Here is a 25,957-nt window from a genome sequence, read left to right as displayed (position 1 = left end):
GTTGATAATGGAATTGTTTTGTTAAATGGATGATTTGTTCCCCCATATTTTGCACAAATTTGATTAACATCTGTTCAATTTGCTCTCTAACTCCCTGCTCAATATTTTTTTTCACTAGACACATTGACGATGCTTCTTCTTGTGTTACAGCACCGGAGGTTGCTACCCTCGTCTATGGGATTCTGGAATCACATGGTTTTACCTGAGACACTATGAGTCTATGTCTCTGGTTGGTGAAGAATTGAAGGTTCCTAATATTTTGCTGAAATGAAAGAGGAATATAGACCTAACTTGGTCTGCATTTTGTGTTGAGTTGTGTGTTGCCAACACGATAATTCAACACTGGTGAAGCTCCGCGCTACACTGCTCCAGACACTGATTTTTTTTAGTTCACTCTTTGTATTATGAAGCCTTACTGGCTGAGTATTGTTTGTTATTTGGACTGAACATTTCTTGACAAAAAAGGGGAGTAGATGATGCACCTTCTGGAGCAAATGACGATGATGAATCAGAATAATCAGGAGCTAGAGTTGGTTCTTCCAATTCTTACTCTTAGTGACTTTCTTGTTTTTCTCTGATTAGTGATAAAATTGTTTTGCTCATTGTCTTGCTCTGAAGTTTTATATGTTGTGTTGTTTAAATTGTCAAGTATTTTACATGATATATTTTTTGCACCTTGCTGCTCTCATTTGTTAAGTTTTGACAGTAAGTGTTGAGTGTTGCCAACACTACTTCACAACACTTAGTACTGACATGGTTAAATTCAGGGGTGGCAGTAGTTATCTAACTCAGGGGAGTTATTTGCACTTGTGTGTTTTGTCCAAAAAGGCAAAAGGGGAGAGTTTGAAAGAACGTGCATATCACGTTTCTTTATCGTTTAGATTTTGTCTTTTCTTGACATGTGTTTAAATTGATCTCATGTGTTTAAATTGATCTTATCATATTTATCTTATCATGATTAATCAGAATTGAATAATTTATCTCTTGTTTAAAGAGATTAGTTATATCTTATCAAATTTGTTGATAACATATTTTATCCTAACAACTTTTGTGTTTGAATTTTTGGTAGGATTTTTAAAAAGATCTATTTAAGAGAACAATCCTACAAAAATGGTGGACAGACAGAGAACGCACAATGCAAAAAAGAAAAGTAGAACACTGAAGGAATTCTGAAGCTGTGAAGATCAGAGGTCACTAAAAAAATCCTGCAGTAATCTGTGCCGTGATACAGTGTTGCCGGAGTGTTGGAGATACTGAAGAACACGCGAGTGAAGTGTTGTTTTGAAAGTGGATCCTTGATTTTTTTCTCTACGGCTCATTGTTGGAGACATCCAATTGGTTTTTATTCTAGTATCTACTAGTTTTTAGGATGTTCTTTATTTTCTCAAATTGTTGAGAAAAATAGCTTTTCATATACAATCACTAGTTGGTTTTTTTTTTGTGTAAATTGATTTATTTTTTTATTGGTTATTTTTTCCTGAGGCATCGCACAAGTATTAATTATTTGTGCATAAATATCTTTGTGTTATCTATTTTAAAATTTAATTATTCCGTTGCGTATGTGATAAGTGCAATTTATGCACTTAATTTATATATGATTTTACTTGGCTTTTGTCATATATCGAGTGAATTTTATGCATATTTGTTGTTGTTTTTGTGAGATGAAAGGATTAGAAGAAAAGTAGCGAGAAGAAGGGAATGATGAATTATGGATAGAGCTGTCAGACGGGCCAACCCATGGTGGGGCGGGCCGGCCCACCAAAAACCCATCTTTTGACGGGTCGAGGGCGGGCCGACCCACCATCCCGGCGGGCTGAAAATCCTCAACTCAATGTGGATTGCGGGTTAGGCGGACCGACCCGCGGGTTGGCTCACTACAAATAAAAATAAATAAATATTATTATAATTAATTATAAATATCATTTCATAAATAAATATTAAAAGAAACATATTAATAAAAATTTTAATTATTGATTTCATATGTGTAAATTTTATATCAAGTAATTAAAACAAAAAAAATTCACAAATTTCATTAAAAAATACATATATCACAATAAAAATAAAAATAAAATATTAATTCTCCATGCCCGGTTGGCCCACGGCGGGCCTACCCACGCGGGTCGCGGTTTAGGCAAATTGGCCCATCTAGTCCCATCTTTTGTTGGGTTGAAAAAATTTTAACTCAACCCACTTAAATTATGTGGCGGACGGGCCGATCTGGCGGGCCTAACCCAAATTGACGGCTCTAATTATGGAGCTGCAACCTCAGAAAATTATTGGGCATTTTTTAGACATCCAAATCCAATCTTCACCGTTCATAACAAATTTAGGATGTTTTGAAGCTGCTGTCAAAATTTCAGCTCGATCCGACGGCTAAAACTCTGGATACGATTTGTTCAAGAATGCTGAGCGCTGGACACAAGCTGCGGCGCCCCAGCTACATAAAACTAGCGCTCCAACGCCTGACGTTTTTTTTCGAGAATTTTTTATGCCGAGCAGCGCTCCAGCGTCAGAAATTGGCGTTCCAGCGCCGCCTGTACGAAAAACCAACAGAATTTAGAGTTTGAAACATATAGTAAGACTATCAGAGTATTTGCTATTCAAGCCGAGCCAGAGTTATTTATTTTGATCAAAGAAGCACGGAAGTCTTATCCGAGCACTCAGATTTTAGTAGAGAAAGTCAGATTTGGGAATCAGTCTGAATTTCAGGTTAGATATGACGTCTTGTTTGTGAATAACCATATTGTTATGCCTGATATTTCGGAGTTGAGGTAGCGTATTCTTCGAGAGGCACATTGCAGTCGGTTTAGTGTTCATCCTGAAGGTCATAAGATGTACAACGATCTGAAGAATCAGTTTTGGTGGAAGAGAATGAAGAGCGACGTTGCGAGATTTGTATCTCGATGTTTGAACCGTCTCAAGTGAAAGCAGAAAGGAAGCGACTGGGTGGTCTTTTGCACAGTCTATCTGTTCCTGAATGGAAATGGGATCACATTTCTATGAATTTCGTAACGAAGCTACCGCGATTAGGGGTGTTCATCGGTCGGTTCGGTTTGAATTTGTCTAATTTTGGTTCGGTTTTCCGATTTTTGGTTTATGAAAAATACAATCCGAAGTCAAACCGTTTTACTTCGGTTCGGTTTGGTTTTTATACTATAACGGACCGGTTTATACGGTTCGGTTTGATTGGTTTTATCATTAATAATACATAACACAATAAAAGAAATATAAATTCCATCCAACATGTAATTTAAATACCCCAATACACAACTTAAAATTATAGTCATATGGTGAAGAAATAAAAAAACATCAAACAATACAAAGATAAATATCCAACCACAATCTTATAATATTTTCAAAAAAACAAAACAAATTTTGATACGTTTAATTAATAATATAAATACATTGTAAAATATAATATGTTTTTTACATGATTTCTTAGTAAAAACTTTAAAAATAAAGTTTAAATAACTTACATAAACAAGAATCAACAAAAAATTACATAAACAACAACAATAAATTAAATAAATAACAATCAACTAAAAATTATTCAAAATGATTATTCATTCACTAAATATCATCTCATAACATATATAATATATATAAAAAATATAAATAAAATTATTAATTTAATTCAATTTCGGTTTTTTCGGTCGGTTCGGTTTTGACATATATAATCCAAAACCGAACCAAATAAATTTCGGTTTTGATATTTATATCCGAATTATAAAATTCGGTTTTCGGTTCGGTTCGATCTTTGACTTTTTCCATTTGGATTTCCGGTTTTTTCGATTTTATCCGAAATATGAACACCCCTAACCGCGATCTGTTCGAGGATGCGATGCTATTTGGGTAGTGATCGACAGATTGACGAAGTCTGCTTGTTTTATTCCGTAAAGGATGATGTATCGTCATGATCAGATGGCTGAGTTGTATGTTAGCAATGTTTTGAAATTGCATGGTGTGCCGAAGTCGATCGTTTCAGACTGAGACCCTAGATTCACTTCGCACTTTTGGCACATCTTCAGGAGGCACTTGGTACTCGATTGCATCTGAGTACAGCGAATCATTCACAGACCGACGGACAGTCAGAGCGGATTATCCAGACATTAGAGAATATGCTTTGAGAAGTAGTGCTAGACTTTGGCACTAGTTGGCAGGATTCTTTGCCTCTTGTCGAGTTTTCTTACAACAACAGTTACCAAGTGAGTATCGGTATGGCGCCTTTTGAGGCTTTGTACGGTAAGAAGTGCTGATCTCCTTTGTTTTGGGACGATGTGTCCGAGTCACCTGATTTGGGATCGGATATGCTTCGAGATATGGCAGAGCAAGTGAAGATCATTCAGACTAGAATGAAGTTAGCTCAGGATAGACATGCAAAGTATGCGAATGTCAGACGTAGACCTCTGAGTTTCGAGCAGGGAGACTGAGTTTTCCTTAAAATTTCTCCTTTCAGAGGCACTGTCAGATTTGGTAAGAGAGAGAAGTTATCTTCGAGATTCATCGGACCGTACAAGATTCTCGAGAAGTTAGGCTATCTTGCCTACAGACTTGCACTTCCTCCGTCTTTATCTGGTATTCACGACGTTTTTCACGTCTCTATGTTGCGGAAGTATCATCCAGATTCTTCTCATATTCTTTAGCCTGACGGAGCCGAGCTTGACGAGACTCTAAGCTACTTTGAGAGACCGATTCAGGTCCTTGATCGGAAGGAGAAGCAGCTCAGAACCAAGTTGATTTCTTTGGTGAAAGTGCAGTGGAGCCATCACGGAGTCGAGAAAGCGACTTGGGAGACAGAATCTGACATGAGACATCATTTTTATGAGTTATTCGGATGACGTGAGTTCTTCTTACTATCTTTTGTTCTTTATTCTATCTTATGAGTTGTGATTCTTATTGATTTCGAGGAATAAATCTCTTCTTAGAGGGAGAAAATTGTAACGCCAAAAATTATCTTAATTGAGATTATTTGAGATAATCGGAGATTACAGAGTTCAAGAGCCGACTTGATTTTGATCAGGGTCTATTTTGCAATTTTTGGATTTTTCAGGGACTAAAATGCAAATTTGGACTTTATTAGATATTTATACAAGGGTTGACAATTCTTTTCTCCTCCACCACCTCCCTTATCCGTCTCCCACCATTGAAGAGCCCCTTTTGAGTTTCAAGCTTCCAGATTTCTTCTCGAGCTCGATCCGTCCGTTGAAATTTATTTCTGAAGGCAGATTAGCGATAACAGCAGCGAGAGATCCGTTATATAGTAAGTTTTCATTCGATCAGTTAGAATTCTATTTTTGGATGTTGTTAGAATCGATTGAGTTTTGAGTATGTTTTTCTTTACAGAGTTCTGATCATTTATTCTCAGTCGGTTTGAAATAGAGCGACGTTCGGAATTGTTATGATTTTTGAAAGATTATTTCAAAAATTGAGTTTTGAGATTTGAAGGATTTGAATTGTTATTGTTGTATTAGCATTGAATTGAGTTATTTACAATGATGTACTGCTGTTTGCGTTTTCGGTTTGTTCAGTTTATAGTCGTTATGCCGCCGGTTTGAGTTTTGGGATTTCGAACCGTTTTGAGTTGTTGAACTTTGGCTTGTGAGTTTGATCGTCGTTGTTGATCATCTATTGTCTTTGAACAGATTCGTTTGAAGTTGTTGAGCCCAGAGTTAGTAGTTGTCGATCGTCAAAGAATTGGATGAAGAACGGTAAAGAGATTACCTTGAGTCATTGTTGTTGTTAGGTTGTATAGTTTTTGATATAACCTTTTATTGTAGCTTATACAGATTTGAAGTTATTCGTATCGAAAGGTACAAGCAGTCATCGTTTAGTGGGATAGCGTACTCGAGACAGTTGGTTCTTGAGTTTTCCCTTAAAATCACATACTTGCATCAATACTTCTTCTAGCATGTGGAACTTGTATTTTGTTGTTGATTGAGCTTTTGTTATATGGCTTAATGTTTTATGTTTTCTTATGCATTCATCTTGAGCCAAACCTTTGATTTCAGCGGGCAGAACGACCCTTTTTATTTAGACATTTTGGGGGCTATACTGCGAGTGGCCTGGGTTGTAGAAGTTCACCTAGTATCAGCATACTCCTTATAGTCGCACCAAATTCTAGGGGATTGGGATACGTGGCACCACCTCGATTGGGAGAGTCGGTGAGTTGTTACGTGATCTCATCCTCGGGATCCCAAAAGCATAGCAGCAATCCCTTGTTTATCAGAGTTGATATCCCGTTTTTAAAGACATGCATTGCATTTACATTGATATTGAATATGTCGTTGTCTTAAAAGCATGTTGTTGTTATTTTGCTTGTTATGCTGCTTTTACTGGGAATATCATTCTCACCGGAGTTATCCAGTTGTTGCTTTGTTTTGTATGTGTACTTGGCAACAGGTGGGGCAGGTTCAAGTCAGCGAAGACCTGGTTAGCGTCAAGAGCGAGAGATAGAAGTGGGACTTGGTTTAGAAGTCGAATCAGCATGTTAATCTAGTTTATGATTTGAAGCATGTTAGAACTCAAACTTTTTGTGGTTTGTAGTTTCTATTATTCGAATATTATGGATTGAATATCGTAGTTGCATGTACTATGAACCTCGTTATGTTTTGAATGTATTGAACTTGAGCGTTGACATGATTTCTATTGTGTTTTCTTACTCTGTACTGTCACCGCTAGATCGGTAAGATTTGACCGATCGAGCGGTGGTCTTGTTGCTGTTCTCTGTTTTTGAAAAAGGGTGCCCGCTCGATCGGTTGATTCTTATCGATCGAGCGATGCTGGTTTTTGGTCGAGCATAAAGTTTGTAACTTTTGGCTCGCTCGATCGGTTGAATTCTACCGATCGAGCGAGGCACTATTTTAAAAAAAAATTATTATTGCTTCTAGTCTTGGATCTTGTTTACTTAATTGTTGTTTAATCTGAGATTAGTTGTTTAGAACCGAGGTCTCACAGTTCGAGAGGCTTACAAGTTCTTTTGAGGTCATTGAAAGAGAACCATAGAACTTGATTAAATTATTTTGTTGTTTGATTTCTGATAAGGATATCGAAATTAGCATTAGAATAATAACATTTACTCGGCGCTCGAGAGAGGCAGTAAATAAAAATTAAGGGTTCTTGGCCTATAAATTGGAATAGATGATATAATCAATTGATATGATTTGTATGAATGAAAATCGAGTGATATCTTGTATCTAGAACCCGTCTCAGATCGTGCACCCAAAGTCATCCTTGAAATTCTGGATTCTTTATTTTATTTTATTTTAGTTTATTGAATTTTAAACTTTGATTTTCTAAACAAAGTTGAGATTATTTTAATTACAGTATTTAGTGTGAATATAAATTTTCAATCCTCGTGGGAACGATATTCTACTCATCATATATTAAAACTTGACATTGTGCACTTGCAGGCACAAAATTATGCAACGGTATGTTTTCTTCAAGTGTTGACAACACTGCAAGACAACACTAACTCTGAAATTTATGTTTGTTATTTCTGTAATTGAGATGTCAAACTCTTTCAGAAATTATAATAAAACTTGTGTATATATGCAGTAAACGTCGGAAAATGTCGACGGGATTGGGGATTCTATGATAATTTGACATTAATCCGATACTTTTGTAGAATAAAAATAACTCAATGAAATGATTATTAGAATGGATTTAATATAAAAAGTTTTAATTATTTTTGAATTGTTAGAAGCAGTGTTCTAAAAGACGGCGTCTAGGACCGCATAAGCGCTAGGCGGATTTGCCTACCATCCCGATTTTTAGACATTTGAAGCTTTTGAAAGTTATTACATTAATTGACCGTCTATACCGCCTAGACGTCTTCTAGGTTCCGCCTAGATTAACATATATATAAATTTTTTATTTTACTGTTTAAAAAAATATTATTTAGCATATTTGTCCATCAATTTGTAGCAGATGAAGACGAAAAATATGTCATGTATTTCAAGTTTGAATTCTATAAAGAGGAATTATTGAAAAAATGTTAAGATGAACAAGAATAATTTGATATTTAGTCTAAAAAAAACACTTGGGTAGATAAATTCTATAAAGACAAATTATTGGAGAAATATTAAGATGAATCAGATTAGAATAATTATATATTTAGCCTAAAAAGAAAAAAACCACCTAGGCCCCGCCTAGATGGCCGCCTAAGCGTCTAGGCGCTAGGCGATGGGTGGTCGCCCGCCTACCGCCCAACACTTTTTAGAATATTGGTTAAAAATCAAATAATTATTAATTATATTATTAACTGTAATAATCATTTTATTATAAAATGTAAAGATTTCAGGTTATATATATTTAATATATCGAATAACTTATAAATGTTATAAGTCAAGTTCATAGGAAATTATGTTTACAAAAATAAACAATTAACACAACCACACAGGCAGATATAAGACCTTAACACATAAAAATTGATCAGTCTCAAAGATCTATATATTGTTGGTGTATCTTATTCTCGTGCTCTTTACGCAACGAAATTTTAAAATTTATTTATCACATAAATAAAGACATGTATGGATCGCATGTATTCAAAAACATTCGTAGTGTATTTTAGAAACTTCACTTTTAAGAAAAAATTGTTTTGGCTCCAACTATTCTGATATTAATTGTGATACTCTTCTTGTATCTTATCAACTTGAATCTCCCTTATTTACCTTTGATCACCAATCAAGTCCACGGTTGGATACCAAGTTCTCTTGCCGATTGTACTAGTAAAAAAGCAAGATTTTCCGTAAAGAATGAAAGAAGGAAATGAAAGGCGGTCTAGACGGAGGCCGGCGACGGCCAAAACCCTAAGTGAGAGTGGTGGTCGAATTTGAGAGAGAGAGAGAGAGAGAGAGAAGAGTGTCTTAATTACTTGGAAGCTAAGTAAATTGAAAATATGTCAACTGAAAACTACCTATTGATATTCATGGGCTCACTTAAGTTGCTAGATGGCTTAGTCAAACCAAGCCATGGTAATTGTAACTTACTTTGATCCCATGATCGTCGTTCCATCATAATTTTGTTCCACAATCAGCTATCATCGATCTGACGAGTTTAACTTTCTCGTTATTATGATGAAAATTCAAACTTTTCAAAACACTGAGTATAAATATGGCAATTGCCTATTTGGAACACTTTCACTCAATTTAGACAGTTGCACTCCCTTCACTGCTTACTCTCAAAATATCATTAAGCTCTTATAAAATCCTTTTTAAGCTTATCGTTTGATCCCATCAAACTCATTTATCAAATTCAACTCCTTGAATTGGTGTACCTCAACAAGAACAGGGAAATCAATGCTTGTGTAACCCTCAAAGTTCAGAGATTCAGCTGGTCATTGGTTCACTAATCTTTGTGATATAGGATAATATTCGTCTCTTATTTGGGCTTACCCTAATCAACCTCATTTCATAGAACTCATTTTTTATTAGACCAATCAAATCATAATAAGAGCGTTTAATAACATCGCCCCGTGATTCCATAGACATAACTAATAGTTTCTGCAAGAATAAATCGATTATGGTGACCGTACAATACAATCCCTTCATCTCGCATATCACGATAGAATCTGCAACCATTGGTTCATCGAAGTTTGCTTATGAACATCGATAACGATATGAGAATACATCATGGCATCACATATGCAACTAAGGAACCCCTTTACCCTAATGCACGCACATGTCATATTATAGCCAAGGATTTCATGCACTAAAGATCACATAGGATATCCATGTTTGTAGGCGGGCGGTGAATTCCTGACTATAATGTACTGGCTTCTACATGCGTCACAACTGTACCTAACCTCGCCAACTGGTGACCCTCACGGGGTGGGTAAATGTGTCAAAGTACAATTCTAGTACCTAGAGCTCAGTGTTGTCTCGGGTCCTAAGGACTAATAGTGTACAATCATAATCATGGACTTATGCACTCAATGAATAATAACCACTTGGAAAGTTTAAGGAAGAGTAGTTCAGTTAACTCGTCGTATCAGCACCAATCTACATGTTTGAATATCACCACGTCCATACCAATGAAACGTGGCACACAACATCACAGATTCTAGTCCCGAGATCGAGCACCCCTAATCCTTATTTTGGGTGTCTCAATTGACTAAGAACTTATTTTTGGAATATATATACATGTAATTAGAGTATGTGATTCATGATTGTCATCACACGTACAACCTCATATTTATTTACTATAGTATATTCAAGATCTTTACGTATGCATCTTACATGGGTATTGATAAGCACGCATTCTATAGTCTATTTGACACTTTATTTTGTCGTATTCGTGCTTATCTGACATTTTCATTCCGAGTTTTGCACATAAATCGTCATATTTTTTTGTGTTTATTATGTTTGACTGAAACTTGAGAAAGCTTCAACATTGAAGAAAAAGTCAAATATTGTGATGCCACGTCGGAACTTGGCCGAAAAACTTGGAAAAATCATAAGAAGTCAAGAGGATTGAAGAGAATTTAATGCACGAACCCTGTGCATGTTCTGGAAATAGATCCGTGCATTTTATGAAAAAGAAGGATTCGTTCCCAGTTAAATGCATGGTTCCCATTTAAATGCACGGACCCTGTGCACCTTCTGGAAGGGGGTCCGTGCATTTTTGTTAGAAAGAGAAATTCGCCCAGTTTAATGCACAGACCCTGTGCTCCTTCTGGAGCAACCTCCGTGCATACGTTTTGTCAAGAATTCCGAGACAGAAGACACCCGGAGGTGGACAAGGACCCGTGTCCAAGGTTCGTGCCATTATTGTTCATAAGTTGAAAAAATACACGGAGGTAGGCACAAACCTATGTCCAGGGTCCCTGTATATTGCGAATTTGGAAAAAAAAATATTGCCAGAGTTTGGAAATTTCGAGATTTTATTTTATTTGAGGCAATATTGAGCATTTAATTTGGACGAAAACAGGGATTTTTTTTTTTTTGGGGGGGGGGGGAGTATAAAAGAAAAGATGGCCCGAATTTTAAAGGACTTTTGCGAAATTTTCGGAAGACAGCTAGAGAGCTTGAAAGAGAAGAAACGAAGAACACAAGCAAGACCCGCGCACCATCGCTGAGATTTTCTTTATTCTTCTTCTTCTAATTTATTTATGATGAATTCAAACATTAGAATTTTGTTTGATTTTGATATTATGGAGTAGTCATCTTTTGACCGGGGTCACGATAGGGCCAAACTATCGATTTTTGTTCATGTTTGGATTGATTGATTTTTTATTTATGATATATTCATGATTTATATTTGTGCATAATTTTTTGTTTTTAATCTGGCCAATTAATTGCATGTTTGTTGTTCGATCAAGACTTGAAAAAGAAGAGATTGAAATTAGCTTCAAAAATATTAATCAACACATGGTTAAACTGACTAGAAATAGTATTCAGTTTCAGTATGCGATTTAGGCGAAAGCTAAAATTCCATAGTTGCAAATGCACTTTTGTTTAATTAAATTCAATTAGAAATAATTGGATTGTTAAATAAAAATAGAATTTTTAATTCTAGAAATAGATTAATAATTATTATAGTAAATTTTCATCGTGAATATGAATAATTCTTGCTTGATTAAATCCAATACGTGACAATAATTGATGTCTGGTACCGTTGTATGTTCCTAGTTATTTTTCTGAAATTTGAATTCTTCTTGAATTTACTCTGCGTTTAAATTTAATAAAAATTTTTGCTTTAGAATAATTTATTTTATTTTCATTAGTTAAATAATTCATAAAAATCTCTCATTTTGATTTGCTTAGCTTAAATTAAATAATTTATATCTTAGTAATTAAACAATAGTTTCGGTGAGATCAACTTGGACTCAATACAATTATATTATAACTTGATCTAGTTCACTTACTAGAATTTTCTAATCGAAATCATCGGTCAGATACTCAGGTATATAAAGAAAATGCCAAAATTCATATGATGAAAATTATATTAAAATAATTTTTTTTTGTTACACTTGACTCTATAAAATATTCAAACAACAATTAATTTGCAAGATATCTGCTCTAACATATATGAGACCTAGTCAAATAGTAATAGAAAGTTAATCAGCATCCAAGTATAGGAAACCCCTAATAATGCCGGCGACCCTCATTTTCTCCTACCTTGGCCATCACTTCATCTGGTGCGAGCCGCAAGATGAACGGGCTGCCACCGCAACGCTGCCGCTACAGTCTTTGTCTCAGCTACTCATTAATTAAAATAGTATTTGCAACATCTATTGTTAAGAAAATTTTTATATCACTTATTTGTAAAAGTTGCAAATACTGCCTAAAACATGTTCGAGATGAATGATATGTGACAGTTTTCCATCTATCATCTAGATCGCTTTGATCCCCAATCAGCATCACAAATTCCTTGAAAATGATGCGAAGATATATGACACACACAACAAATGAATTCCATAATCAATCGTGCCATTTAAATACCATAGGATAAATCTACAATTATATTTATTTTAGGGATAACATATGTAGGTATATATAACAGTCCCTCTTGTCGAAACTCATGACGAACTACTACTCGAGGCAACAAATTATCCATCTAACAAACACTACCTGAAATCTACCAATTTTAGAGGTTTCAACTTCTACATGTACGACCACAAATAAATTTCATATGCATATTCATTCATCTCAAACAAAGGGATGCTACAATATTGCTTAAAACCAGTGGTTGCCCGCAACATAAAATTTAACTTAAAGTCACGTCCATTCTTCTCCTATTCCTTGACCTCGAAGGGCTTGAATTTTTTGAGACCGTCGTTGATTCCTTGAATCGAGCCGCATGCCGCAGCCACGGCAACGACCAAACAGACGGAGTTTATGAGTTGAAGACCGAGCCAACTCCATGTCCTCGTTCTCATTTTGGACTTCACTATGTGCAGTTGTATGGGAAAATATACAACCAGAGGCCAGTATCCAATTGCTCCAAGAAAAGCCAGAACGTCGTTGAAGAAGGGCATCATCATGGCCAGAAACGTTGCAAACACAACAAAAGAACTTCTCCAAGCCAGCCTAAAAAGGTTGATGCTACACTTACCTTGTGAGTTATTGCCACTTCCTATGCCGTACTCTTTTGTTACAAAATCTGAATTAGGCCATCTCCCCACGACCAAAGATTCGACCGCGCTAAATACTGGCTGTGAATATACCTATATAAAATATATAATTTCAGTGGAGGGAATTTCTTGAAAGCAGATCGTTTTTATGGCTCTTTGTTTATGCAAAGAAATTTGATACCAGAACAATTCAAGACCTGATATGCTCCAACCAGATGCAACACAATGCAGGCGTTTGCCAAATCCACCAACCAAAATGGCTCGTAAAATCCAAACCCTGTGAGTAAATTCCCAGCTGCATTGTTCCCAAATGCGGCATAACCGAGGCAGCCACACAGTAAGTAGAATGTTGTTGTAGTTGCCACTGCCACGATGTTAGCCTTTTTCATCACTTCGTTTTCAGGAGGGGAGGCCTTAAGCGTATCCTATAGCAACAAATATATATTGTCTGATGAGCACAGTTTGACAAAGTTAAAAGAGTAATAGTAAAAAGTTTGTATTTCGATCCATTTTACCTGTATTTCCACCAAAACTTGAGAATAAGCATATGCAAATGCAATATCACCAAATGCTCTGAACATTCTCCAGGTTTTATCTGCTGCTGATATACCTATTCCAATCTCGACTCCGGTTAGGGTGGTCTTTCCCCCTTTTCCTGCAAAAATCATTATTCTAATTCCTCAAATAGACATACTTACACACTCATATAAAAGTAATCAAACCGAGAGGAATTCACAACTCAAATGCAACAAGGATGGATTGAGCAGTGGGGGTGAAGTGGTCGGTTTCAAAAGTTTAAGTTTATGTTTTGATGAGTGATGAGTAAAAGTTTCTAAATTCTAAGTAATATATACTTATCTCCTTGCAAATTTACTGAATACCCTTATCTGGCCATCGAATGCTGGCCAGCCCGAGAAAACATTTCCTTGGAAACAGAGAATGAATTTTTATGAAAGGAAAACTCACCAGAAATGACTCTTGCAAGGGCGAGCCCTACGCCGATAGACGAATACCCAAAAGACATAACAGCTGCAACAACTGAGAGCATAGATAACTTGTGGAAGTTTGAAATTTGAGACAAAAATATTTCAAGAATTCCCATTCCAATCATGTATGGATTGTAAGAGAAACTGCACGAAGCTTCATGGCCCCTTTTGTGAAAGCAGTTCGACTTCTTGATTGCCCTGCCATGCGACATTAACAAAAATAACCATATTTATGCATACGAGTCTAGTAAATTGGAGAGTCAATCAAACTTATAAGCCTCTCTAAAAACACTAGCGGATCCAATATGGGATCATTACATCTAACCCTGTCCCAAGTCACCCATAACTTGTTATAACAATGCAAACTATATAAAAAAATTCGAGTTAGATTGTTATAAGCATACTTACACCATGCTTGTTGATACTGTGATGGTATATCCTACCAAAGCTCCACAAAGGAGACCATACTGAGCCACTATACAAGCCACGTACATTGTTCCACCTGATATACTCAACAAAAATAGAACAATGTTTCAAGAAATCTTTTTGTTTTTAAGGTATATATAAAATAGAATGTAATTATCATTACCTAAGTTGTTTTTGACAATTTCTTTATAAGTATAGTTTCGTTTTCCGGTGACTGGAGATCGGTAGCAATCTGCCAGGAAACTGGAAGTGTACAATGTGATACCGGAAAAAACGAGCAGGGTGGTGACTCCGGCGATCCATCCAAGCTGTGCCATAGCCCAGCCTAGTGAGAGGACCCCAGAACCTATAACTGCTGTGATTATGTGGGCACTTGCAGTCCAAACATTCCCTGTAAGAAAGCAAGAATAATTCCAACTTTTTTAAGCCTCAAGGCATCGAATGAGAATCAAACATTAAAAATAAAGTCATAAAGAATTCAGAAAGAAAAAGGGAATTTGCTCCATTTAATTTAATTAGTTATGGTGGAATATTAGGAGATATAATCGGATTATTAGTATTTCTTTTCGAAATCGCGTTTTTCAAATCCGAATGCATTTGATATTTATATGTTTCTTTGAACATGATGTTATTAAAAAAAATTAATAAATCATATTTTAACTGTAATGTTTCTAAAGATATAGGAACAAATTTATAAAGTATGTTTTTTCGTGTCTCTAATTAAAAATTCTTGTTAGGAAGAAAAAAAAAAAAAAAAAGTAAAACAACAAGAACAATGGATACTGCCGCACGGCCCCTGTTCTTCTCTTGCTAGCAAGTAGCATGCATTTCTTTTCTAAGAATTTAATGCAGAGAAAATTAAAAAGATCCTTATTATATATAGGGTGATGCTACAAATATACGGGAGGTTACACGTTGGGTTACACATTGTACTTGAAATTACATAACTTTCATTGATGTATTTTGGAAAGAGATTTTTCAAATAAAGTGGATGAATAATTTTGTAATTTCATGTGTAATGTGTAACCCAATGTGTAACCTCCCGTGTATTTGTAACATCACCCATATTGTATATATATTACGATAACTCCATTCCCGGTAAAATATTGTAATTTGCATCTTAATAATTACTCTTCGTGAGAATGAGAAATTTATACTTGTTTAAAGAATATATTTTCCCTTCATCAAAATCTAAATATATCAAACATTCAACACCCACCCACACCTTTTTTTTTCAAAAAAAAATGAAAAAAAAGAAGAAAAACACCACCACCACCACCACCCACGCCACACACACAAAAACCCCGCATCATCAAACTCTTCCAAAAAAAAAAAAAAACTCAAATATATTAATACTTTCCTCACTGTAAAATGTTCTACAGTAAACTTTTTCCTCCAAATCGCCATGCATGGAGATGTAGATCACCAAAACATGTATGCATGCATGTGTTTTTGTATGATCTATAAATTAATTACCTGTTCTTCTTTGCTTTCCATCATCATCTAATTCTGCAGTAGCGGCAACTTTCTGAATTCCCAAGCTGGCTGATTCACAAGCCTCAACTTGCATACTTTCATCTACAAACCTCATGATCTCTTCTAATTATTAATGGTTTCTCTGAACAATCTGACGGTATTTATAGCTTATTACTAATTATGAACTAATTAATACTAGCTGCCAAGAAAATTAATGGCCATGCAGGTTTAATAACACAGCATTTTGGACCGAACTAACCCTGATTTATAGGCCATGTACATAAACAAGAGAGACCTGAAAAAAAAGATCCAAAAAACGTCATTTAATGACTTCAAAATTAGTCAAACTATTCGTGTGTTGGGTTGACAAGTGACAAGTGATTCTTCCTTTAACAAAATGTTTCCCTTGAATTGATAGTTGAGAAAGTAAGAAGTAAATACATGCGTTGAATGAATAATATTTAATTAACTTTGGTATATTGGATTTGTTAAAGGAAGAGTAAAGTAGGTGTAGTTAATGAGCTATTTTCTTTGGCAGTTTTCAAGATGCCAGAGAATTGTAAAAATGCGTATAAATAAAGCCAGCCATTAAATGTGTTTCAACTGCCTTTTTGGAAAGCTTCAATCAGAATAATGCTAGACTGGACAATCTTTGGCTTGTATTTTTTTTTTTTTTTTTTTTTTTAACTTTTTGCGTTTTTGATACAGCAATCTTCTTGATCTGATTTATTCGTTCGATCTATGGTCTTTTTCTTATTCAATTAAATAAGGTACGTACATTTGTTTATCAATTATCATCATACTACGATATATCCCGTATTAATTACCCTCGTTATAATCCAAATGGCCGTAATTAGTCAAAAGATATTAGGTTCGTTTTTTTACTTTAATTTGGCTAATATTTTCATAAAATAATGATGGTTATTGGATCTGTACGTGTTACATTAGAAGTTAAACTTTTATGTGTTTTAATTTTAATACATGTTCAATCGATCATTTAATTGAAAATAAAAATATGGAGAGAATGAAAATAAATTAATGAATATTTTATTATGAATTAATAATCAATATATCATATTAAACAAAACAAACTTCAACTTAAATTTGTTTAATGGACTGTTATAGCTAGATTAAATCAAATTCTAATGTCCATTTAAATTTTAAGATGTATTAAAAAAACTAATTTAAGATGGATTTGAAACTATACCAATTTAAAAAATGAGACAAGATTTTCGGTTATTATTGTCATTATATGAGACAAAAATTGTGATTATGTCTTAAAGTGTGATTTTCATTGTAATTAATTTGAAAAAACTAATTATGGTAATTTTTTAAAATTAACTATATAGCATCTATGAGGGGTAATCTTGGCAATTAATTAGATAAATATAAAAGCTAGTATGAAAATATTGTCTCACAAGTTAATTTTGTAAGTTAAATATTATATTTGATTCGATTTATGAGAAAACATTATTTTTAAAAAAAATATATTTGTTCACTCCAAATAATATAAACTAGGTCACATGAGACCTAATCTTAGATAAACAGCTAGTTGGAATGTGATTATTAATTTAGTGTAAATAATATTTATTGATTATATTACTCTTAAACTTCTATTTTTCCTTAGTGTAAAGATGTACATTTATCAAAACAAGTGTAGTTATTGATTTTTCAGTGGAGCTAGCTCACATATATTATTAAAGATCCACTTTCAAATGATCCGTTGAAATGATACCCAAAAGTAACTTGAAATTTCTCTCAACAGATGTATGTTTGAGTGTCTATATCTAGGTAAGATGGATTTATCTAATTTTGGACCAAACAGGTTGGTAGATTGTAAGTGGGAGTGGGAGTAACGTTTTGCAGTTGCAATATATTATATATGATATAAGACAAGACCCAAATTCCATTAATCACGACTAATTTTGAAAGTTATATTGTATCTAGGCCTTGTATCAATCTTGTTCTTTTAGGTAGTGTTTGATAAAACTTCTATTTTTCCTTAATAAATTTTTGAAATTTTGTGAAATTTTGTTAAGAAAAAGTTGAGAAGCGTTTTCTAAAAACTCTCCCAAATACTACCTTAGTATGAAACAAATAATAAATCAATAATATCCAAAGTTTGAAAATTAAAAAAACAAAACAAAACATAATAAATCTTCTATTTAATATTAACCTTGATAAAATGATTCATTACACTGTCAAAAGTATCGTATACATGCATTTTGAATTTTGATTTAAATCATATTCAACTCCCTCATAAGTCCTATCTATCATGTGCTACACTGGGAAAGGAATGTCCTCTATTTACTAAACTCTTAGATCAAGTGAATTCAAGTTACGAAAGGTGTAGCGATCCATTCTGAAATCGCCTACTAAACAAATCTTACGCATGCAATTAAAACTTAAACAATGATAATCAGATAAATTGTAGAAAACTTAAACCATCTTAACAACCCGACAGAGTACAACTGGTAAATCACTTGAACCTAATCAATACAACTCAATCGAATAGATACTGAAACAAAGTCTAAAACTGAAAACCTTTAGTTATCTCTTACTACAAAGCCCTGGTCACTGATCAACCACTGAACTCGATCCTGATCCACCTGCAAACTTGTCTCATCGAATGTGATGTCCGAGATAAAAACAGAGACGTGAGCGCTAATTCTCAAAACGCAAAGTACGAGTACACAAGTCAATATAATGCATGCAACATGAAATAATGAATGCTCTGGTATACTGAGATCAAGATCTAGAACATCATGTTTAGAACTAGAGCTGTCAAACGGGCCAACCCATGGCAGGGCGGGTCGGCCCACCAAAAACCCACCTAACCCAAATTGACGGCTTTACTTAGAACACAAGCACCTCAAGTATGCGCACGCTGCTCTGAAGATACAGTTGGTGTCACACATACTAAAATCTGATCTTGGACTATCACCGTCCTGAGTAAAACCGCACACGCTGCTCCGTCGAAACAGTGGGTGTCACACGGTACCCGATCGTACAAAGAAACCCTAGGGCTGAGCGGCCCTAGAAATAACAGGCTATCTTTTGAAAGAATATGCAGGCTCAACGTGATATTCTAATGCTCAATATAAACCATGGACAGTAATATCGTGCATCTCATGCAGATAGTAATGCAACATATAAATATGCGTACTCGCTGGCTATCTCAGTCAGTACGTACGTACCTCACTACTGGCCTAGCAAAACAACTGTCTACAATCCAAGCCTACAAGTCAAGACAACATCATATCACTAATATTTATCTAAAAAGTCTTAACTAGACTAATAGTTATTCCCAATAGCTACTACCAAGAGTCCAGACTTGTACATGTCCATCGTCAGTCCGTTGACGTCGAAGACCTTGACCCAAGCACGGCTCAGCTACAAGCCCCCTAGCACCTCGCTAACGTCCGGCACTCGAAAAGACGACCAAAACACTAAGAATCAGACACTGGCTCAAAACCCACACCTAAAACACGTACTAACTATGAGAAATCTCGCCTCTATTTATAGACGAAATCGAACCTTTCGATCGCCAGTTCGGACGTTCCGAACGCTCTTCGGGGCTTCTGATCGTCCTTCCGATCCCTCACTATCGAACGTGTGTCCCTTATTGGACAATTCACTGCTGCCGACACTATTTCGAACCTTCCGAACTCTAGTTCAGAGCTTCCGAACTATCACCCATCCAATCACCCAATCAGAACTCATACCCTGTCTGACTGCAAGACTTCGGAACTTCCGATCGTGGGTTCGGAGCTTCTGCAATCACCCTCTGTTTCCGAACTACATCGCTTCTTCCGATCACTTCGGAACCACCGATCATCCTAGCTCTCAAGTTCGAACCTTCTGAACCACTTTGGTCCTTGGAACCTTCCGGATCATCTAGAGACATTTTGAATTTGATTTCTTACTCAAATAAACCCAACTTAAGATTCTCCGATCATGTTTTAACTATCTCAACATGTTAAGACACTTAATTACTTAAATCGGAGACCGGGTTACTACAAAAGGTCAATCTCATGTACGTGCTAGTTTATTAGAATAAATTGTACTTGAACTTATGAAATGTGAACTCATCTCAAATACATTTAAATAAAATTCAGTGAAATATATATAATATATCTACATTCTTTTCTATTTTCTTTTTTGTCCCCCTTATTTTGAATTGAAAGAGTGGATATTTTATTACGATTGAATGAAAAAAAAGGTTTTGAAAGTACACGGCGAGAACTCGATTGTGTCGTATTCTGGAGAGAAAAGAATGTCTCGTTTTGTTACAGGATAAAAATAGGGAGACATATGGTTAAAAGTTTACATAAATCTTAATTGTGAGATTTTTTTTATTAAGTTGACTATGAGAACCCTCGATTGTATCGTTTTCTGGAGAGAAATGAAATGAACGTCTCGTCTTGTGAGAGAAGAAAAGAGGAAGACATATATAAGGTTAAAAGTCTACAAAAATATTAAAGGTGAGTAGATAATTTTTTTTGTTAAGTTGATCGAAGGTTAGAACCTTCAAATATGTCATTCACTGAAGAAAAAAAAAAACGTCTCATCTTGTGAGAGAGAAAAAAATACATATAAAAGTTTACAGAAATCTCGAGGGTGAGTGAGTAGATGAATTTTATTTTTAAATGTTGTACCAAGTATTTAAGGTTTGTAACAAAAGAATACTAAAAAAATCTATTGAAAGTTTGGATGTCAAAAGATATTATAGAGTTTTAAATAGTCAATACATGATTTTTAAAACTCTACAAAAATCTAATTTGTATACCACCATATTTCTATAAAGTTTATAAAAAATATAGATTAAATACCCCTAAAATTTTAAAATCCAGAAAATTCATTGAAAATAAATAAAAGTCCAAGATTGAACATTTCTAAACTCGGAAACTCATATCAAATATATATTATTTATAAAATGGTAAAAAATAAAATAGTAAAGTAGAGAGTGACTTGACTTACCATATCCGTTCTTGGTCAAAGCGCCAATATTTTCACCCAATCACAGAATTTAAAAATAACGAAATACAAATATAAATTTAAAAAAAAAGAAAAAGAAAAAGAAAAAGAAAAAAGAAGCCAACCCTATTGCAGAAAACACAGCCACACTCTCTGCCTTTTCCTCACTCCTTTCTTTCACTCTCCCCACATTCATCGATCTCTGGTATGTCTAAAACAATCGTCTCTCAACTTTTTCTTTCTTTTTCTTTGCATTATTTACATTGATAAACTCATTTCAACGGTTTCTCGATCAATCTAGTTCCCCACCCTTCGATTTCTGATGCTATAATGTACGTTTGATTGTTGATTTTGTGTGAATTGATAGGTTTTTTTTTTGTCATTTTTTTATTTTTATTTTGTGCTAATGCGATTGGAAGATTTGATTGATAGAACTGAGATTAGTTTAGAGCTTCAACTGAATTCGTCATTTTGTGTATTGTTTTTCATGTTTGATTTTTATGGTGAAGAAAATGTTGCGGATCTTTTGAGGCTTCGCTGAGTGTTATTTTGGGATAATTATTGCTTTATGAAGTGAATCACCGTGAAACTTGCTATTTCTTTTCAGTTTCAGCATGATCTAAACTCTTAAAACTTTTGTTATGCATTTTAACTTCTGTTGTGGTGGTTTTCTAATGTGAATTTTGCTGCAAATTATGGATTTAATGGGGGTAATGTGAAGGTAGGAAGAAGCTATTTTAACTACCATTGACTATAGCCTTTTTCACGTGATTGAGATGTTTGTGATTGAGATGTTTATTCATACATATAGATTTATTCCATGTGCTTAATTTAAAACATCGAAGAGACAGAGTGACATATGCCCAATGTGTGGTTGTTTACAGATCCTGTTTAAGTTAAATACCTGGAAGCTGTATTTGTGTTACTTTTGCATCATGTCCTCATGGTGCTTTTTTTCCCTTTCTCTTTTCTTCTTACAAAATCGTTTCTACAACTGATCAGCGAATTCAATCACTTTCAAATAGATGGATCAGGTAAATTTATCTAGCTTTTGTGTATGTTCTCATTAGTTATTGCTCATAATGGGTTGTGATACTCCTGAAAATTGGCTGCAGTATGAAAAAGTTGAGAAAATTGGCGAGGGTACTTATGGAGTGGTGTACAAGGCTCGTGATCGCACAACAAATGAAACAATAGCTCTGAAGAAAATCCGTTTGGAGCAGGAAGATGAGGGTGTGCCTAGCACAGCTATCAGAGAGATTTCTCTCTTGAAAGAGATGCAACATGGGAATATTGTGAGGTACATAGTGATTATAATCAACTTGGCTGCTTACTAATCTTAAGGGCAACAGATGTATGTTTGTAAAACGAATGTGAGGGCAGGCTGTTCAATTTACATGCATATGCCATTTCCAGTTGACATCGGGATTGCATCTAATTCAACACATAAGACAACTTTCAAGTCAGATTAATATTTTTTGTGGGGATGTCTTGATTGAAATGGCTCTTCCTTGTATGTTTTTTTATCCATGCCATGCACCAATACGTTAATACACTATTTGATTGTAGGTTGCAGGATGTGGTGCACAGTGAAAAACGCTTGTATCTGGTGTTTGAATATCTGGATTTGGATCTGAAGAAACACATGGATTCTTGCCCAGAATTCTCAAAGGATCCTCGTCTGGTCAAAGTGAGTAACCTCTGCGGCCAGTGCTGGTTTGAAAACGCGATGCTTTGAGGATGAGTTTGACGTCTGAGGAGAGTTGAGATTGAAAGATTCATGCCTTTTGAATTCATCATCTAGGGAAAAAAATATCTGATCATATTTAAATGAAGGATATGGTTAATGCTTTTTGTTCACTAGCTGAGAATTGTTTTTATTTGTGTGAGTATAAGCTGTGTTGTACAGGGATTGGGTGGTTTCTCAAAGAAAACTCTCTTTTGTGTGCTGATCCATATTATCATTGAATCAATCCTCACTTTTGTAGATGTTTCTGTATCAAATACTTCGTGGTATCGCCTATTGTCATTCTCACCGTGTCCTTCACCGGGACTTGAAGCCTCAGAACTTGCTGATAGATCGCCGGACTAATGCATTAAAGCTTGCAGATTTTGGATTGGCTAGAGCATTTGGTATACCTGTCAGGACATTTACGCATGAGGTAAATGCTTTTAAACTTTACGCATGTGCTAGATGCTTTGAAGCTATTGCACATGACCCTTGGAATTTTTGTGCCTCCAGTGGCCTGGTGGTTATTTATGTGAACAATAGCAGATTTTATTATGGACAAATAACAATAATACAGCATATGCTTTACACAAGTATGCTGTTGCACTGATAGTAATTTGTTGTGGCCAAAATTCAAGTTCCTCCAAAGCTGCAGGCGCTTTGGTTGTAGGCCTCATTACCTCAAGCAAAGAGGGTTAGATATTACCTGTAGTTTACAATCAGTACTGTCATCTTAAACCCAGCTATGAAAGGAACTTGTATCCTGATCTATGCACTGTTTCGTTTGCCTCAATTACCATTGTTTTTGCAGGTTGTGACACTATGGTATAGAGCTCCAGAAATACTACTTGGATCGCGCCACTATTCCACTCCAGTAGATGTGTGGTCAGTTGGTTGTATATTTGCTGAAATGGTAAATCAGCGACCATTGTTTCCCGGGGACTCTGAGATTGATGAACTCTTTAAAATTTTTAGGTAATATATCTGACCTAAAATTGTCTTCTTTCTTGAGCGCATCTCTTTCTTTTGAGATGGATCGTACCCCCATTGACACTTCATTATCATGATAACAAAGAAACCTGATGATGCTTTCGCTACTTAATGTGTATAGACTGTAAAGTGCTTCATCAATGATTTCTTGCTCATCCATCAAAGTTCAAATGGACATACTTTGCCTTTATTGTTGACTTGAATGGGGACGATATGCATGCACTTTTAACAAATTTGATGTATGCCTTGCAAAGTTGCGATATAATTGTGCTTTTGCGATCCTTTCTCCAGAGTCCACACATAGAATTAGTTGTGTTTGAGTTGGTTGATGGGCCAGCAACTATTTGTATGAGATCAATTCAAAACAACTGCAATATTTTTTATTTACCAAAGCGTGTTCTGTATCATTAATGATCTTTTTTATGTTTTGTTGTCTGTAACAGAGTCATGGGTACCCCAAACGACGATACATGGCCAGGAGTGACTTCTCTTCCTGATTTTAAGTCAGCATTTCCAAAATGGCCATCAAAGGTGATTACAATTGTTGCTTTTTTTCCTTGTTTAAATTATATTTCTGCTTATTACTTTCTTGTTTGAAACATTTAGGACTAGTTTTAATTGTGAGCTCTCTTTGCAGGATCTGTCTACTGTGGTTCCAAATCTTGATGCAGCTGGCCTCAACCTCCTTGGTGTAAGTTTTGTCTGAGGATGAGGATATGATAGAGGAATCAGAAATATAACAAAGAATTAGTCTAATTCCTATTTGATCCTACACACTAAACAGAACTTTAGCATGTGTGTTCAGCGAAGTGGCTCTGTATGGCTTTAAGAAAAACTTTTTTATGTCCCTTTTGTAGCCAGATGCCCAGATCCTCATCTATACGCAGAAAAATACTACAATATACCCTTCGAGTTAGATGGTAGACGTCTTGATTGTTTTCCTCGGGGAGTTGCATGGAAGGATAATGATTCTGCATGTGTATATTATATCCCCCCTCCACCGCCCCCCCCACCCACACCCACCCCCCCCCCCCCACACACACACACACACAACACACACACATATATTTGTGATTGGAACTCCAGTATAGATGTCATTACCACCAGAGGGATAATCCTTGCATGTATTTACGAAAGAAATGATTGTGTTGATTATGTTACTGATACTTTCACTCTTGTAGAAAATGCTCTGCTTGGATCCCAGCAAACGGACTACAGCCAGAAGTGCTCTTGAGCACGAGTACTTCAAGGATATTGGATTCGTCCCTTGATTGGATGTCCTCGTTCCAGCGCAAATGTATATTGGTCTGTGGCATTTGAGGGGTTCTATCCTGTCATAGTAATTTGATATATGCGGAAAAAGTAACCTTTTTTATTGCTTGGGTGTGAATTATTATCGAAGTTGTTTTGGGCAGCGCCAAAACACTGCAATTTCTCAATTGCTAGTGATTTACTTGCTCACAATCCCATCCCTCTTACCGTGTGCTCGTGTCTATTTTTCTTTTCTTTTAATTTTTTCTCGTTTGGCCAGATCGCTGTGCGGTTATTCTGATGTAAGACGTATTAGTTTTGTTCTTTCTTAATTAATTTAAAATGGTGTGCATTTTACTTGTTTAAACGCCTAATATATATTATTATTTTGTTCCCCTTTGGTTCCTCTGCTTCATTCCCATCATCTTACTTTAATATGTTAAATTAATTGCAGAAGTTACTATAACTCGCTTCTATTGAAAACTTTACGTTTCTGACATCATATTGACATCAGAAAATTTGATTATTTCAATAACAACTCTGTCGCAGGGTTATCTAGCCAATGTAATTTCAAATTTGACATTAAAGTTTGGTTCCATTGAAAATCCAAATAAAATTTTCCACTGTGACGAGAGATTTTAACTTACTGTCAAGGCTTTGATTTTTTTTAAAAAATAAAAATGTAATTTAATGTAGCTATCACTATTGAATCTTTTCATGTAAAAATCTTTTCTTCTATTGCAAAATTTATTTAAAATATGTCATTAATGATAATGTCGTCACGTCTATCAATAGTCAATACTACGCATTTTCTATTCAAACCTCTTCTTGGTATTATCATCAAATTATACCAAAGTAAAATTATCATTATATCCTTTACCGAAATACAATTTTAAAATTATAATATTGCTCTTATTTTATAATATAAATATTTACAAAAAAAATTAAAATCTTAAATAAAATTTTACAAAATAAAAGATCGTACAAAGACACGATAGGATATTAGTATATATAAATTGTTGAAAAATAATTACATAATAAGTCACAACC

The 25,957-nt window shown here is 35.0% G+C and overlaps 2 protein-coding genes across 3 annotated transcripts; one reads left to right on the top strand and one right to left on the bottom strand.

Moving 5' to 3' along the window:
- Positions 1-12,454: 12,454 nt before the first annotated feature.
- Positions 12,455-16,268, bottom strand: LOC140869062 (amino acid permease 8-like). The gene is made up of 7 exons (XM_073272947.1): positions 15,961-16,268; positions 14,648-14,875; positions 14,467-14,560; positions 14,039-14,256; positions 13,588-13,727; positions 13,270-13,497; positions 12,455-13,165 (listed from the first exon to the last, which is right to left on the bottom strand). Exons 1-7 carry the CDS (start codon positions 16,073-16,075, stop codon positions 12,734-12,736), a joined length of 1,455 nt encoding a protein of 484 aa, XP_073129048.1. The 5' UTR covers positions 16,076-16,268; the 3' UTR covers positions 12,455-12,733.
- A 4,788-nt stretch (positions 16,269-21,056) lies between these two features.
- Positions 21,057-25,143, top strand: LOC140877354 (cell division control protein 2 homolog A). 2 transcript variants are annotated; one of them, XM_073280893.1, is made up of 9 exons: positions 21,057-21,142; positions 21,940-21,971; positions 22,053-22,237; positions 22,507-22,627; positions 22,926-23,099; positions 23,478-23,641; positions 24,100-24,187; positions 24,294-24,347; positions 24,838-25,143. In XM_073280893.1, exons 2-9 carry the CDS (start codon positions 21,963-21,965, stop codon positions 24,925-24,927), a joined length of 885 nt encoding a protein of 294 aa, XP_073136994.1. In that variant the 5' UTR covers positions 21,057-21,142; positions 21,940-21,962; the 3' UTR covers positions 24,928-25,143. The 2 variants fall into 2 exon arrangements, with proteins under 2 accessions (XP_073136994.1, XP_073136992.1); XM_073280891.1 differs by having other exon boundaries at positions 21,095-21,142; positions 21,822-21,971.
- Positions 25,144-25,957: the final 814 nt, after the last annotated feature.

This window comes from Henckelia pumila, chromosome 1 (assembly GCF_033568475.1).
Source record: "Henckelia pumila isolate YLH828 chromosome 1, ASM3356847v2, whole genome shotgun sequence".
In the NCBI taxonomy this organism is placed as follows: Eukaryota; Viridiplantae; Streptophyta; class Magnoliopsida; order Lamiales; family Gesneriaceae; genus Henckelia; species Henckelia pumila.
Note: the sequence above shows the minus strand (reverse complement) of the source record. Positions and strands in the feature narration are given on the sequence as shown.